A 14,786-nucleotide genomic window follows, 5' to 3' on the forward strand; every position below is an offset into this window, starting at 1 on the left:
CAAGGCGTCATTGAAAGCTCCAAGCTTAGTCAAATTGATGAAAGAGAGGGTTTCGTCTAAGTCTACAAATGAACAATAAAAGAACCACAAAGTATCATGACAGGTGCTATATCATTCAATTAGATAACGATTGACATGTAAAGGACGTTGAGTGATGATGAATCATGGTTTTAACATTGATTGACAGGTGAAGGAGGAATGTCTCGGTGAATTTCATTCATTCTTTGAACGGGTACCTCAATTCTGAAACAAGGTCAAAAAGCTGAAACACCCAGCCAACGAAAGCGTCATATCGGGGTCCTAAAATGACTATCTATGCATACATAAAATGCCAATGATTTACAAGTTCTCAGAATTGACAGGTCCAACCATGACCATCTATGAAGCATGTATCAGCTTGCCATTCCACATGAACAAGTTCCGTTTCGATACCTCCTGTGAACAGAAAAAACTCACCTTTACTTTACCTCGTTGGGTGTTTGGATCCTTCTCGATGCTGATATCCACGGTAATTTTATCGAAAACAGATATACCTACTTCGCCTCCTGAAGGCTTAGGTACATTTATCGTGTAATTTTCAGAATCGAAGGTATGGGTATCTTTCTTGAATGTTATAAGACCTTCTAAACCGAGTCTATTTTTCAGAAAAGAATTGACAAGTCAGCCTTGAGATCCCCGACCAGTATCGTTTGCTTGCTTGTATCTAATTTTAGTGGAGAGACTCACTTCGAGACGAAGACTGCTAAACCGTTCTTGAAAGTCCTAATGACAAAGGCTTCTTCCCTACTCGCACCAACACCAGCTTTTAATCCCGTTTTATCGCCTCTTGCTTTGAGTGCTAATCCAACGTAGAACTCAATACTAGCTCTACTCGCCATTTGAGCAAGTCTGTGTCGCTTGTTAACCACGCTCAGAGTCTTCTCAACATGTGATTTGGATTGAAGCGAAGGGTGGAGTGGAGTGTAGTTGATAGCCGCTGCTAGTTGTCGATGGGCGAGGACATCGGCATAACGCCTAATTGGCGACTATTATAATGATGGGTCAATATCTGTGTTTGTTTACAAGCCGTCACTGGGGACAAGTTGAGAAGTACACTGGGGAAGAAAGAACTCACAGTGAAATGAGTGTATATAGGACTGGCTAAACCGTAATGTCCGTATGTCTCCCTTGATACGCTACCGGAACAGAAGTATTCGGCCGATAGCATACATCTGGTAGCCATGATTCTGACCAGTGTGTTAAACTCGGGCTCATTCGGATCCTAAAATGGACTCATGTTCAGCTAATGCCACTCGAAATTTACGCAGGCCGAAAGCTTACCACGCAAGCGTCTAACGATTCGGCTAAAGCTTTTGAACTGGAGACGTCAAGTGTCATATTTTTCCTCTTCTGTAAGATATCTTGCAAGGCTTCGAAGTTTGTTTTGGGAGGAGGACAATGTCGTCTATTTCCAAATAAGATCTCGATAAGCTGTTTTTCAAATGGCAGAAAAACATGTCGCTTACCTCAAAACAGCAGTAGCAGGGAAAGTCTCCTGAATCTTAGCGGCCACACTGATATTGGCTAACAACATGAATTCTTCGACTAAGCTATTCGTCTCTCTTTGTTGTTTCTGCTCTACGTCGATAGGCTCTGTGCTCTCTGAAGAGTTCAGATGGATCTTCAATTCAGGTGATGACAGTGATAAAGCTCCAGCTTTCATTCTTCCTTCCTTCAACTGGACAGCGAGAGTATTAAGTAATCGAATTGATTCAGTCAAAGGATCCTTCAATGATCTAATGAACACACATATCAGCTACTTCGGGTCATTGATGCTGAAGCGTACGGGGAAGCTCACTTGTCATCTTTTCGAAGTTGCGCAGCCTCGTATGTGAAAGCTTCTTTTGATGCTATGACAGATTTGACGAATCGTACCTTGACAATTTCAGCTTTTTCGTTCATTTCCTATCAATGACATGTATGAATCAGCTCTTATTCCAATCTTTACATTGCTGAAGGACATTCAATTCACCCAGATGACTGAGAATGCTAATCGTTCTACAAACGGTCTCAAAGAACAGAGGTTCGTACCCAGCAAGGCGGGTAACATGTCGATTCGTTTATCAACAAGATATACTGTTGTTCCTCGAGAAGCAGCTTCGTGATCCATAGGATTGTCCGGATGCACGAAATGCGATACATCGGCGATATCTAGGTTGTCATGTCGTCAGTTCGGCGTCCTTGATTATCGTTAAAACAGAAACAAATAGAAATTACTTACGAACACCAGCTTCGATATTGCCATTTGGTAATCTCCTCGCATGTAAAGCATCATCAATATCTTGACATCCTGTCGACAAGTGTTATCAGCTTTGGTCATATTCTGCATTATAGTATTATGCTCACCTGGAGGATCAATACTGCAAACGATTAAGTCCCTCAAATCTTCTCTATCTCGCCATTCAAGATTCTCAGCTTTTTTAGCAGGTACCACCCATTTGTCTCCCTCAACAGGTAAACAGTTTAATATAGCTCTACCGAATGGTCTGTATGGTACTTCGTATTCCAATAAGAGTGATTCTTGTTCTGCCTCTTTCGATTCTACTTTACCTAAAGCTCTTACGAAATGACCGTCTGGATATCGTGAATTAACTGACCAAGAATCGATAGTGACCAATATCTTTTGATCGAGAAGCTGAGGAGCTTGTCTGGTACGTAGCCGAATACGAGGTAGAGAAGTTGACAATGGGGTAGCAAAAACTGTCTGTTGAGATAAAGATGTGAGGGCTGCGTCGGAAAGTGATGATCGGTCGAGATGGCAGACGTATCTACATTACACTGATCAGTTACACTGGTCTCAAACAAAGGAAGCCGACTTACGCTCGCCAATTCCTTTTGACTATACCAATGACTCTACCGGTAGGTAGAATATCTTTAGGTTTTTTCTTCGTCGCTTCATCGACATCCATCTTTTCGCCCTTGGCTTTCTCTCTCTCTTTCTCAGCGAGACCAGGTGATTCGTCGTCATCCGCATCGTCATCTCGGAGTGCAACTTCGTGACTGGTCAGCTTAACAGGTCTCGAACCGATCACTCGACTCAAAAAGAAAAGCTCACCGTCTTGGTCGACTACTTCAGTTCCAGGAGCTTTCCACTGTGATTCCGGGAAGATTTCGACAATTACGACATCTCCGTTGACAGATCGGTTCATTGCTTCCCTTCCTACGAGCAAGACAGGTTTGGTCAATCCTGGAATGTTGACGGTGCCCTGTTACCGATAGTTCTTTGTCAGCTTCACCTCCAGGTTGCGAAAACCGTAGGCAATAGCTTACCTCCAAGTAATTGTACTGATTAGCATTGAAGTGGCCTTGATGGTATCTTCCAGTTTTTACACCGGCAAGTAGAGTGTCTTGAGGGAGATACTGTGGTGAATCATGAGCTTCATACTCATACTCATACTATAAGTAGAAGTGATAGAACGAACATCTTGATAAATCCTTTTACCTTTCTTTTCGCCGGTTGATACCTCATCTACACCGCCTACTACCAAATCGACCAATCTTTCTCTCACTTCACCAGTCAATCCATCCACATAATCTCTTGCGGAAACAGCGATTAATCCTTCTCCATCAGCTATTTCCCGATTTCTTCGATCATCGGTTAACAAGATCAATCTGGGGAATTTGGATGTTGACTGATTCAGATGTGTAGGATAGAAATGTAATGTCTGTCGAATAGCTGTGATATAATGAGAGTGTATGTTAGTTTTCTGTGAAGGATTTGAGATGACAAGATATGCCTACCTCTATCATTACGATCATTTATAGTTTCTTTTTCACCTTGTTCAGATTCTTTTGGAAGAGTAGCTGTCTCCCTACGTTCTTCGTTCCACCAAACCCAAATGCACCTTTCTTCATCTTGTATCAATTGCTGCAACCGATTGTATAGAGGCAACGATCTATGTCTTGTTTCCCTAATTGTGGTCGAAGGAATGATCAAAGGTAATTCAATTGGAAGAGCTGTCAAGAGATCGATCTGAGAATGGTATCAGAAATCAGACCAGTCAAAGTGTATATGTAAACGAATAAATAACAGGAGAGCTCACTTGATGTAATACGATATTTGTATCGATTACGAGCCAATGACCATTTCCATATTTAGTATGGTCCCTATATCCGCTAGCTGGAAGGACAGGTCTGAAACCTGGAAAGTCGTGGCATAGATTACATCCTTCAAATCCGCATGGAATATCGTCTCTAACGTATCTTTCTCTTAATACTGTGTAATCATTTTTGAGGACCAATCAGCCCTCTATCATTCTCGGTATAATCGAACAGATATGACAGAGACTCAGAGACGGTTGTAACATACTATTTTGGACTTTGCCTCTAGCAGTTTTCTTCAAGAACTTATTTTGAGATAGAGGTATATCCGCTCGAGATCGCTTGAGAATGGTTATTTGTGGATGAGGCTTGGAAGAGCTCGGCTGAACTGCGATAGCTGTCGCCATATTGGGCTCGATCCTTCGGAGTCCCAACAATTTGACTTGGTCCAGAGGTAAAGACAGATAAGTATGAAGATGAAAACAGATACGTTTCAATTGAGTGAATAGCTGATCAATCTTTTGATGGATGTCAAAAGTGGAGAAAAGTGTGAAATCGTGATCTTATATATTCCCCTCACTTTAACACCATCTTAACCCATCTCTATCTTTATGGATGACGTTCGAGGTTAGTTACTTGTACCCACCAAAAATAGCAATAACTTCTGGCAATAACACAAGAGCAAGAAACGATAGTCAACAGTAACCTTTGTATACCTACCTCTTCGCAAGCAGAGATACAGTACCAGGTTCGAAATGGCACCACCAGTCAAGCAACCTGATAAGCTGAGGATAGGATTCATTCACCCAGATTTGGGTATAGGTCAGTATCAGCTGTTAAACTGCCGATGAACCGAATACGAAAGAGCAAATAAGGCTGATAACGATTCATTGTGTAGGTGGTGCGGAGAGACTTGTTGTAGATGCTGCTGTATCACTTCAGCGACGTGGACATGATGTTGTAATGTTCACTTCTCGACATGATCCCAAAAGATGCTTCGAAGAAACCCGAGACGGTAGGTACTGTTCTAGTTGTCGATTATTCCAATATGTCAAGCTGAAGTATATCGTAATGGGTTTTAGGTACTTTGAAAGTTCACGTATTGGGATCTTCATTGCCTCGATCTTTTCATCCTAAATTACCACTCACAATCGTTTTTTCGATGCTCAAATCATTGCTTCTCACCTTCTTATTGATCATGTCATTACATTGGCCTGAGCCAGCGATGTTCTTCAATCCCTTAGCCCCCCTAAATTCATTCGACGTGTTCGTGGTCGATCAACAATCAGTCTGCGTACCGTTCTTACGATTCATAGGTGGGACTAGAGTCGTATTCTACTGTCATTTCCCAGATAAGTTATTAAGTGGTGGGTGGGAGATTGGAATCGATAAATCAGGTCAACAAATTGAACGTAAAAAGGGTACTGAAGGAATAAGTCTGTTGAAGAAGATATATAGATGGCCAATTGACAAATTGGAAGAATTCACTACAGGTAAATACATCTCACATTTCGATTATGCTCCAAATTTCATGTGAAAAAAAACCCCAACTAAATTATCGCTAAATCAAAACGAATACAGGTCAAGCAGATATCGTTTTATCAAATTCCCATTTCACTTCAAGAATATACGCCAGAGCATTTCCTCGTTTAGCTAAAAGGCCGCCAAGAGTTGTATACCCTTGTATAGATATAGAAGCCTATCAACCTTTTTCGAAGACAGGAAAAGGAAAATCGAAACTTGATCATAGTGTAGAAATAATCTCAACGTGAGTCATCCAATTCCCGCTGCACGCCATGATCGCTAAAAGCTGATCGCGATGGACTTAGTGATCGGCCTACACTTATCTCTTTTAATCGATTTGAAGCCAAGAAGAATGCTGCTTTGGCTATAAGAGCTTTCGCACAGCTCAAAGAAGACCAACTCATTTCTGTCAAAGAATTTGACAATCTTAGATTGGTATTAGGAGGTAGGTGACTATTCCTATTCGTATGATGTCTATATGTGACTGAGCTAATGAAGCATGCTGCATAGGAGGATATGACAAAGATGAACTGGATAATGTCCAAACACTTTCATCACTTCAATCATTGTGTGACTCCCTTAATCTTCGCTACCACACTTTGGCAGCTCCCGATTCTCCTGTAACACCTTCTAATACCCAAGTACTATTTATCCTAAATTTCACAGTCGCACAACGGACTCATCTATTAACATCACCTAACACCAAGGCTTTGTTGTATACACCCGCCAATGAACATTTCGGTATCGTCCCAATCGAAGCTATGTCATGTGGTTTACCTGTATTAGCTGCTGATTCAGGTGGACCAACTGAGACTATCGTCGATCTTTCTTCAGGAGAAGAGGGTACAGGTTTACTACGATCTCCAAACCCAAAGGATTGGTCTGCAGCCTTGTCGTTCTTGCTTCAAATACAAGATGAAGAAAGGGGAAGAGTCTCGAAAGCAGCTAGAAATAGAGTGGAAAGTAAGTTCAGTTTGGCGACTTTGGGTGAAGATATGGAAAAAGCTTGTAGGGACGCTTTCGGATTCGGTAGTATACATGAGACTATAGGTGATATATTGATTTGGGGAGGAGCAGCTTTGATAGCTGTAGGTGCTATTGGTTTGGCAACAATGATCTTTATCCTAGCAGAATAGTAGATATCCTGTGTTGTCTATGTACGGTATTTTATGAAGTCGGCGTTGGTGACGTTGGTGTCGTCTGCAATGAAGATGTTATAACTGCTTCGGCCTGCGTTATTGCGTGTGATTCGAATGACTGTTCCAGGTTTGATGACTTTGAGGAAGGCGATACGGACCATATACGCAAGGTGGCATCGAGAGGTTTTGGCGGTGTCCTCGTCACTGCTTGATGGATTGCGTTGATTGAATCGTCGTCTTCATTGGAATCTGTTTCGTCGTCCGATCCACTGGTAGAGCTTTCGTCGTCGGACAAATGATGTCTGTTCGTTAGGTGCTTTCTTGATCCCGAGCAAGTGAGCAAGAGAGATTGGTAAGGATGAAATTGAACTGATCCGACGGCATCTACTTGTGTCATTCAGTCATGACTGATTCTGCTTTACAGGGTCGGGTAAACTTACCTCTGTGAAGATTTTCTTCGAAGATGGGTATCGGATCCATTGTGGTGATATCCCAGACCTTGATGGTTCCAAACTATAAGAGGAAAAGTCAATTTTCGGGTGCAAGACAAGAGGAGTCAGGAATCCAAGAGGCGAATTCACCTCATCGCCCGAAGAGAGCCATCTTCCCCAAGGATCCAGATCAAATGCCATTCTCTGATTGGTTGAATTATCTCTTGTAAACGAGCTTAACGGTGCGGAGAGATCCCGGGTATCGTATATCTGTATTTGGGAAGAACGTCTTGATGCAATGAACATTATCGTTGGGTTCAGAGGGTGCCAGCCGATCTGATCGATTTGTCAGTCTCATAGAATCCTAACTTCTCGTTCTACAGTGAGTAAAAGGGGATATAGGAGGAACCAATCTCACTTGAGTAACTCCTCCTCCTTGTACGCCCTCAACATGTGATACAGGTGTCGAACCTGTGTCTTCTGAATAAAGCGAAACTGAACCTGAAAAACTTCCTGCTGCAAAAGTCCCAGAATAATCAGGGCAAAACGATATCGCTGAGATGATGCCTACCAAGCCGCCAGATCTGGATTAGCTCTTTACTATTCAGTACGACAGGTGTTATCTTATTTCACGAAGATCATTTGCTGTCCTAATATTGACTTTGAAAGGTTAGATACGTGTGTAATTTACCTTTTTGTCCACCTTTTTCTTTTTTGGCATAAACCAATTTCAATCTTTCACCTTGGTCATAGCCAGGTGATGCCACATCGAACACTTCAATAGCATTCTCGTATCCACAATACAACCTATCCTAACAACATCAGCGGATGTCTATTTGGGTCGTTGGTCTTGGGACAAAGTCACTTTGTGGCCGTTGAATTGAACGCTAAACTATGAGGACCGATGAATCTTTCTCTGTGATCGACAATTGGGTAGCTTGCTCTTACCTAGTGAAAGGTCCATTTCAGTCTTCTCCTCCAGTATCAGGAGACATGATTTGTGGTCCGGGCATAAGAGGTCCGTTCACAAAAGATAGAATACTCACGCGGCCATCATTCCCGTCTATAAGTCTCACAGGGGTATCTCGAACAGAAGCTAGGAAGCAGAACGTCTCTGGTGTATGTGTTGTTGCTGATGGATACCAAAGGGTAGAATGTATGGAATCTGGTTGATTAAATGTTTTAGTAGACAAGGAGAAATCCTCATTCGTACTGGATTCTCCATTTTTTTAGCTTCTTTCAGATGAGTTGAAGAGACAGTAAAAGACGTACGTATGAATACGGATTGATCTATCTTCCGTTGTAGATAGAATGGCAGATCCATCTGGACACCTGTCAGATATCTCAGTTTCAGCACTTGTTCATTAGATGCTTTGCAGTGCAAGTGATTTATTGAGCTGAACGTACCATCTTGCTGATCTCCAAAAGTTGCCTCTTACATCTTCTTCATGTTCATCCGCGTTTATACTTGATACATATCTCGGATTCTGTTCGAAATCATATACAGGTGCGGAGGGCCATTGTTGACTTGGTCCGCTAGTAATTGATTCCTCCATGGATCTCGATGTTTCCCAGACTTACTGGAGGATGTTGAGAAGCATCAAGATGTTTATTTTATTCGTAGAAGTTGTAACAAGGGAGGATGAAAGAATGGGAATGACCTCCACTTTCTGGTTTACTGCTTTCAATACGTATGAATACGAGATATTTTGAGCTGAGACCATCTTCACTTTTCATTGCCTTCCTTTTTCATTCCAACATCACCATTCATCGCAATCGCCTTCTACATCTGGAAAGAGCTGCATAGAGAGCCTTGGCCTTGGCACTCGAAAGGACCTTGATATATCTACACACCTGGTCGAAAGCATCTCTTCCTGCCTTTTTCCAGCTGCTACACTTGTCGTCAATAAATAGATAAGGCAACGCCAAAATCAACATCAACACACGTCAACCGGGAGTGTCCACTTTCGACTTTATTATCGCCTTCCACCTTCACTCAACATGATTGTAGCGCGCACAACCACTTTATAGAAGGCTGATACCAACAGAGTCATCAGAACGGATAGGGGACAGAGCTAGGAACTGGTAAGTATGCCGGCACTGCGAGAATGGGAGTTGGGACTCGATGATGATGAGGAGCTCATTCACTATCCGCAATTAGAGGTACTATATACCCTTCCCTTGTCTGTCCTCCCAGCCGAGGCACATTTTGTGACAACGATATGGAAATGTTTTTAGGTGATCGTATCAGTACAGCACCCGTACAGCATCCAGACGAGGACAGCGAGGGTGAAGTGATAAGAGTGACTGGATCCAGACAGGTAACTCGACAACGATCGAAGATACAGCATTCTGGACAGAACACAAGCTCGTAAGTCATCGTCTCATATCATTTCGATGGATGCTCATTTTTCAATTGGGTATAGCAGCCTTTCGGATGATGTTAGGAAACAAATGAAAGAAATCAAGACACGAAACAATGTATCTATTGTTCTTACCACTGCAGATCCCTGGGAAGAAAAGATCACTAATTCCTTGTTATATGATAGGAAGAAAACAGATCGAAAAGACCACCCAAGAACGGAGATAGCCACCCAAGTAAAACATCTTCACCATATCTCCCAGGAAAAAACACTATTAAAGGAGGAAATGGAGGAGGTCAACAATCAACTAAGGCCGTCAATGATTCTCGTCAACCACTAAGAGAACCACCCAGAGCAAAAGTAACATCATCTTTCAATCCAGCAAAACCTTTATTGAGGGATAAAATCAATCTTGGTGGACCTCAACGGTTTCCTACTCATTTGGGTCGAGCACAAAGACAATCAGAAACCATCGATCTTACTTTAAATCCCTCTGCTGGTCCTTCTAGACTTACTTTTCGTTCATCAAACCACGAGCAGGAACCTGATGCTCTCGATAGTGAACCCGATGAACCTGTCAGAACTTTACGCATCGTCCCTTCAAGCAGTAGAAGTAGATCACCTGAAAAACAACCTTCCTCCGCTCAGAAATATACAAATCATTGTACATCGAGTGACGACGATACAAGCGGTCATCCTCCGAGATTGTCCCTGTACACGCTGTCGAAAGATAAGGGTAAAGGTAAATTGAGGGAGGATGTACCGTACGGTTCAAGTCCCACGAAGCAGAATGGATCACTATCACTCCTAATGGATGATCACCCAGAGGAGGTGCAAGATTCTGATGGAATTTTCCAAAGCGACTTGAAACCTAGAGGTCCTGACATAGATGAAGAGATTGAGTATATCAGCCCTCCATCGAAGCACGTTCTCAAGCAAACGCTTCAGCAGAGACAGAGTAGTGTGATCAATAGCCACATGGGACGACAGGAGAGCACTTCACCTATCAAGAACAAGTCGAGACTCCAGGGGATGAAGGACAAGAATGGGAATCTGAGATCTGAGGTGAATGAATCTTGTTAGCGAATCGAATACCGAAATCGGACTGATCACATAGTGTCTAGGCAAAACCACCCAAGCTAAAATCTGCTGCAATCAAGAAGCAAGTAGACGGTACCATTCCTTCCTCAATGCCTGGTGCATTCGCGATGAAAACAGCAGATGTCGAGAAAGCATGGTTCGCACCCGACCAGGAGTTCAAGTGCCACTCTCTAGCGCTAACAATGCATTCTTTAAGAATCGTGGCCAATATAGGACAGGAGGGCAATTTCTGGGATGTACCACTGAAATCGATGAAACGTGTCTCAGTGAGTAATCGAGAACTTTGCATCTCGTCTGCGTACACATGTCTGATAGATAGATTACCCTAGATTGGCAACCATCAAGCACGCCCATTTCTCCAAGTAGACTTGCAAATCAACAGTCAATATGAAAAAGCAAGCCTTGTCGCGTATTTAAACAAATCTGGTCCGCGTATAAATTGTGAGTTGCCTTTCTACAAATGCGTCTCGTTTTGTGAGGTCCATTCGCTCACTTCGCAACAGTACATAATCTCGACGTGCTCGAACCCCTCATGCTATCCTTATGTTCTCAAAAGGCACCTGTCCCGATTCTAACTGCGCTTAAAGATCGCATCTCCCAGTTTAAATGCGAAGTGGAACTTTTAGAGTACGTCCATTGGCATTGTAAATGGTTTGGCTGTTGATATTCTTCTGCCTCAGCCAATCCGCCAGCAACACCCTACAAGACTCATGTAATAGTCAGATCCGGGATACACGCACCCGGTCTAGGAATCAGATGATGGAGAGATCGCGGAAGGTGTCCGATGCAGCAGAAACAGGCGAAGAAGCCGCCGTTTCTACAAGTCGCCAGAAAGCTCCTAGAAAATCCGCGCCTCAGGATGACGAACCCTTACGAACGAGATCAAACACTAAGGACAAAATGCTGGATGATCCCAGCCAATCCAAGTTGAATTTGTGGGTGTGCCAGTGATTTCTTATGGGGTGGTCTCTTACTAAATCGAATATTCGTTACATAGTCCTCCGAGGGCTGCCGCGTCTCGTCGGAGTACACGAAATTCTGCTGTCTCTGGTAATGATGTCCCGGATTTAGAGGGTTCGGATTCAGAACAGTTCGTTCCACCAACCAAACCGAAACCTGTCCAAAATTTCCGTGGGGAGAAAAGTGAACTGTGAGTACTTATTTTCATATCTGCCGATTCACCTAATATAGGTAATGACCGTTGTATGGTGTAGACTATTCCCTTTCCCACTGGAAGGGCGGGCAGGTGTGAATGTCACCATAGGTGATGCACAACGAATCGAGACTGGCGAATTCCTCAATGATACTCTCCTAGAATTTGGACTGAGGTGAGTGCATACATGTGAACCACCTAAACCCGTTTTAAAATTCTTGATAGACATGCGCTCCACAATCTTCAAGAAGAGAGGCAAAAAGAAGTACACCTCTTCAATTCTTTCTTTTACGAGAGGCTGTCGGATAGGACTAAGAAGTAAGTATAAGCCCCGACAGGAGCATCATTTCCTGATATTTTCCTTAGACCGAAGACTGGGGAAGAAATGTGGCCAGGTTACGAGTCGGTCAAGAAATGGAGTAAAGGGAAAGACATATTCGACAAGAAATTTGTCGTGGTGCCAATAAATGAGCAGTGAGTCTCTTACTATCCCCGATAGCTTTAGTCGACCTTGCTGATATCTTGATAAGTTTTCATTGGTACCTAGCTGTGATCGTAAATCCCAAAGGTATCCTTCGACCCAAATCGCAAAAGGACGAGGAAGTAGCTCAAGGGCACGGTCTGACGACTAGAGCCGTGCCAGGAGATACCGTCACCGAGAATGTATCCAGATCTACGTCTGTTGACGTCAACACGGAACTACAAGTGGCCGAACCACTCACTACTTCTGGTAGACTTGATTCGGATCTCGACGACCTCGACAGTCAACACAGTGATCCGGCGTCTCGACACCCGTCGCCCAACTTGTTTGGCTCGCACGACGATCGTCTTAGCAACGTTGACCCTGACACAACCACCGACGATCTAGATTGTATCGGCGATGACAGTACAGACATCATAGAGGTAGACCGAGATCTTAGAGGTGTATCTAAAGGTGTGAGCGGACTGGACCTCAACGGTGAGAAGTCACACGAAAAAGATCTTGTTGGAACAGGAGGTTTCATCTCTACCCCGACCTTGCAAGCTATCCAGCAACAAAATGAACAAATAACAAACCTTGCTCAAAAAGGGATCGCTGATTCTCCAGCCAAGAAGAGACCACCACTCAAACCCGATGCCAAGATCATCGACAGTGAAGAGTGAGCTGCTGTTTCGGGTGCCTATATACGACAACAGAAGCTAACTTCGGCTTTTCAGTACGTGGATACTCACATTTGATTCTCTCGGTGGTCCGCATCGAGCAGTCAGTAACACTCTCAACGCATGGCTCAAATACGAGGCAAAGGATAAGAAAGGTATCGATTATGACCCTACGGACGCGGTCTATTGGGAAGGAAGGGTGAGCTGAGTGCATGGCGCTGGTAAGGTTTTGGCTAATTCAAAACCTTCGGCAGTGTCTTACACAGGACAACTTCTACGATTGTGGGCTGTATGTAGTTCATTATGCTAAGCAATTTCTCGAACGTCCTAATGCGGTTCTCGAGGTCGTACAGGTTAGTGATATTTCTCCCCGCAGTCTCAAAAGCCTGAACTCATGCTCGATCCAGCGTCGACCGCCTGTTATGTCATCGGATGATCGTGAACCATGGGAGGAAGATTTGAAGAAAGTCTGGCGAGAGGTAGATACCAAAAATTTACGAAAAGAATGGACCGGTACGATGTTGAGTCTCGCCGGACAATACGAGGATAATCAACCTCCTAAATCTGCCCAACAAGACGAGCAAGAGACGAAAAAGGATGAAGAATCACTGGATGCTATAGAAGTTGATCCATCACAAGTTGAATCGATAGCAATCATAGGACCCTCCCAAATCCTCTCTGCGTTCGCTGAGCATCCTGAAAATAGCATTCCAGGTGCTTTCCCAAGGCCTACACCAAAGCATCCTTCGCCTTCACCTTCACCTTCACCTTCCCCGCCACTTAGCGCATCACCTAAGTCTCCTCTTTCAGCTTCACCGTCAATACCGGAACGTCCTGAGAATAAGTCAGAGTCACCTATAACAGATAGAGGTAGACGGCTGTCTATGGATATCGACCCTGTACTAAGTGCTCCTACCACACATGGTTATCAATCAGTTTCGCCAGAAAAAGTTGCTCAATCATCACCCGACAATCGTTTGACTGGGTCACTCCAACACCCTGAACCCCCTTCTATCCAATCGATGCAACACGGAACAGTTCGGCGAACGATTTCCCAGCTGGACCCTCTGCACGTGTTCAAAGAGGTGAAAGCTGGTCCATCACGTCGTGCCTTATCTCCTCAAAAGTCTTCTAGAGGGATTGAACATGCAGGAGGGAACGAAGATGAAGAAGCTCGTTTGCAAGATGTGGAAAGTTTGCGACCCCCTGGACGACAAGTCTTGGGCGAGATCTCGGTTTCTTCAGTGTCTAGTCTTGGACCCGTCATAAACGATACGAGTCCAATTGAAGAAATTCATCTGACACGACCATCATCAGATACCCAGAATCGTGACGCCCACAACAGTAGTCCTTTTTCGAATTTCGGGAAACTTGCACCTAGCGTGGCTAACAAAATCCATGTTTCACCCGGTGGACTCGCATTGGACGTAAAAAGGTCGCCTAGTCGGAGGCGTTCAGACTCATTACCGATTTCAGATGAAGAAGAAGAAGAACTGGTGGAAGATTTGCCGCCTAAAGCTAAGTTTAGTCCAATACATACCTATACAAAAGGTAAAGGTAAACGCGCAAACGGAAACAAAGTTGAACCAACAATGCCAAGTAAGAAGACCAAAGTTGGCAAGTCTTTGACCGCCAATGCCACTGCTACTGGAACACTCGAAAGAAATATCAAAATTGCTCAAGGCAAAGAAGGAAGCAGCTCAAATGAACCCATTTCGATCGATTCGGATTAACAAGTAGAATTCATGGTTAAAGTGGAATGAAGCAATTGTACTGTAAATAGTATTAGATTTGGCACGTTCAGCGGATCTCAAGAGACCTCGTATAGTGATCAGTTGACGATTCCATTATGTTC

General features: G+C 43.6%; 4 protein-coding genes across 4 annotated transcripts; 2 read left to right on the forward strand and 2 right to left on the reverse strand.

Moving 5' to 3' along the window:
* Window positions 1-339: 339 nt before the first annotated feature.
* Window positions 340-4,487, reverse strand: IL334_001796 (uncharacterized protein; the record flags this gene model as incomplete). Its single annotated transcript, XM_062933549.1, has 17 exons — window positions 340-378; window positions 457-634; window positions 727-1,025; window positions 1,115-1,261; window positions 1,321-1,444; window positions 1,506-1,775; window positions 1,838-1,944; window positions 2,012-2,190; window positions 2,261-2,329; window positions 2,386-2,807; window positions 2,860-3,031; window positions 3,095-3,245; window positions 3,310-3,399; window positions 3,462-3,715; window positions 3,781-4,012; window positions 4,083-4,255; window positions 4,349-4,487. The coding sequence occupies 17 exons, from the start codon at window positions 4,485-4,487 to the stop codon at window positions 340-342; spliced, it is 3,045 nt and encodes a 1,014-aa protein (XP_062789600.1).
* Window positions 4,488-4,835: 348 nt separating this feature from the next.
* Window positions 4,836-6,740, forward strand: IL334_001797 (uncharacterized protein; the record flags this gene model as incomplete). The annotated part of the gene is made up of 6 exons (XM_062933550.1): window positions 4,836-4,902; window positions 4,979-5,095; window positions 5,163-5,573; window positions 5,662-5,848; window positions 5,910-6,049; window positions 6,115-6,740. 6 exons carry the CDS (start codon window positions 4,836-4,838, stop codon window positions 6,738-6,740), a joined length of 1,548 nt encoding a protein of 515 aa, XP_062789601.1.
* Window positions 6,741-6,771: 31 nt separating this feature from the next.
* On the reverse strand, window positions 6,772-8,730 carry IL334_001798 (uncharacterized protein; the record flags this gene model as incomplete). The annotated part of the gene is made up of 9 exons (XM_062933551.1): window positions 6,772-7,127; window positions 7,184-7,256; window positions 7,325-7,510; window positions 7,593-7,741; window positions 7,866-7,981; window positions 8,040-8,122; window positions 8,221-8,386; window positions 8,447-8,506; window positions 8,582-8,730. 9 exons carry the CDS (start codon window positions 8,728-8,730, stop codon window positions 6,772-6,774), a joined length of 1,338 nt encoding a protein of 445 aa, XP_062789602.1.
* A 666-nt stretch (window positions 8,731-9,396) lies between these two features.
* Window positions 9,397-14,664, forward strand: IL334_001799 (uncharacterized protein; the record flags this gene model as incomplete). The annotated part of the gene is made up of 15 exons (XM_062933552.1): window positions 9,397-9,545; window positions 9,601-9,655; window positions 9,724-10,602; window positions 10,662-10,904; window positions 10,968-11,079; window positions 11,142-11,265; window positions 11,319-11,573; window positions 11,636-11,788; window positions 11,853-11,966; window positions 12,017-12,109; window positions 12,158-12,265; window positions 12,322-12,930; window positions 12,989-13,130; window positions 13,186-13,284; window positions 13,339-14,664. The coding sequence occupies 15 exons, from the start codon at window positions 9,397-9,399 to the stop codon at window positions 14,662-14,664; spliced, it is 4,461 nt and encodes a 1,486-aa protein (XP_062789603.1).
* Window positions 14,665-14,786: the final 122 nt, after the last annotated feature.

Source organism: Kwoniella shivajii, chromosome 2 (genome assembly GCF_035658355.1).
Source record: "Kwoniella shivajii chromosome 2, complete sequence".
NCBI classification, from domain to species: Eukaryota; Fungi; Basidiomycota; class Tremellomycetes; order Tremellales; family Cryptococcaceae; genus Kwoniella; species Kwoniella shivajii.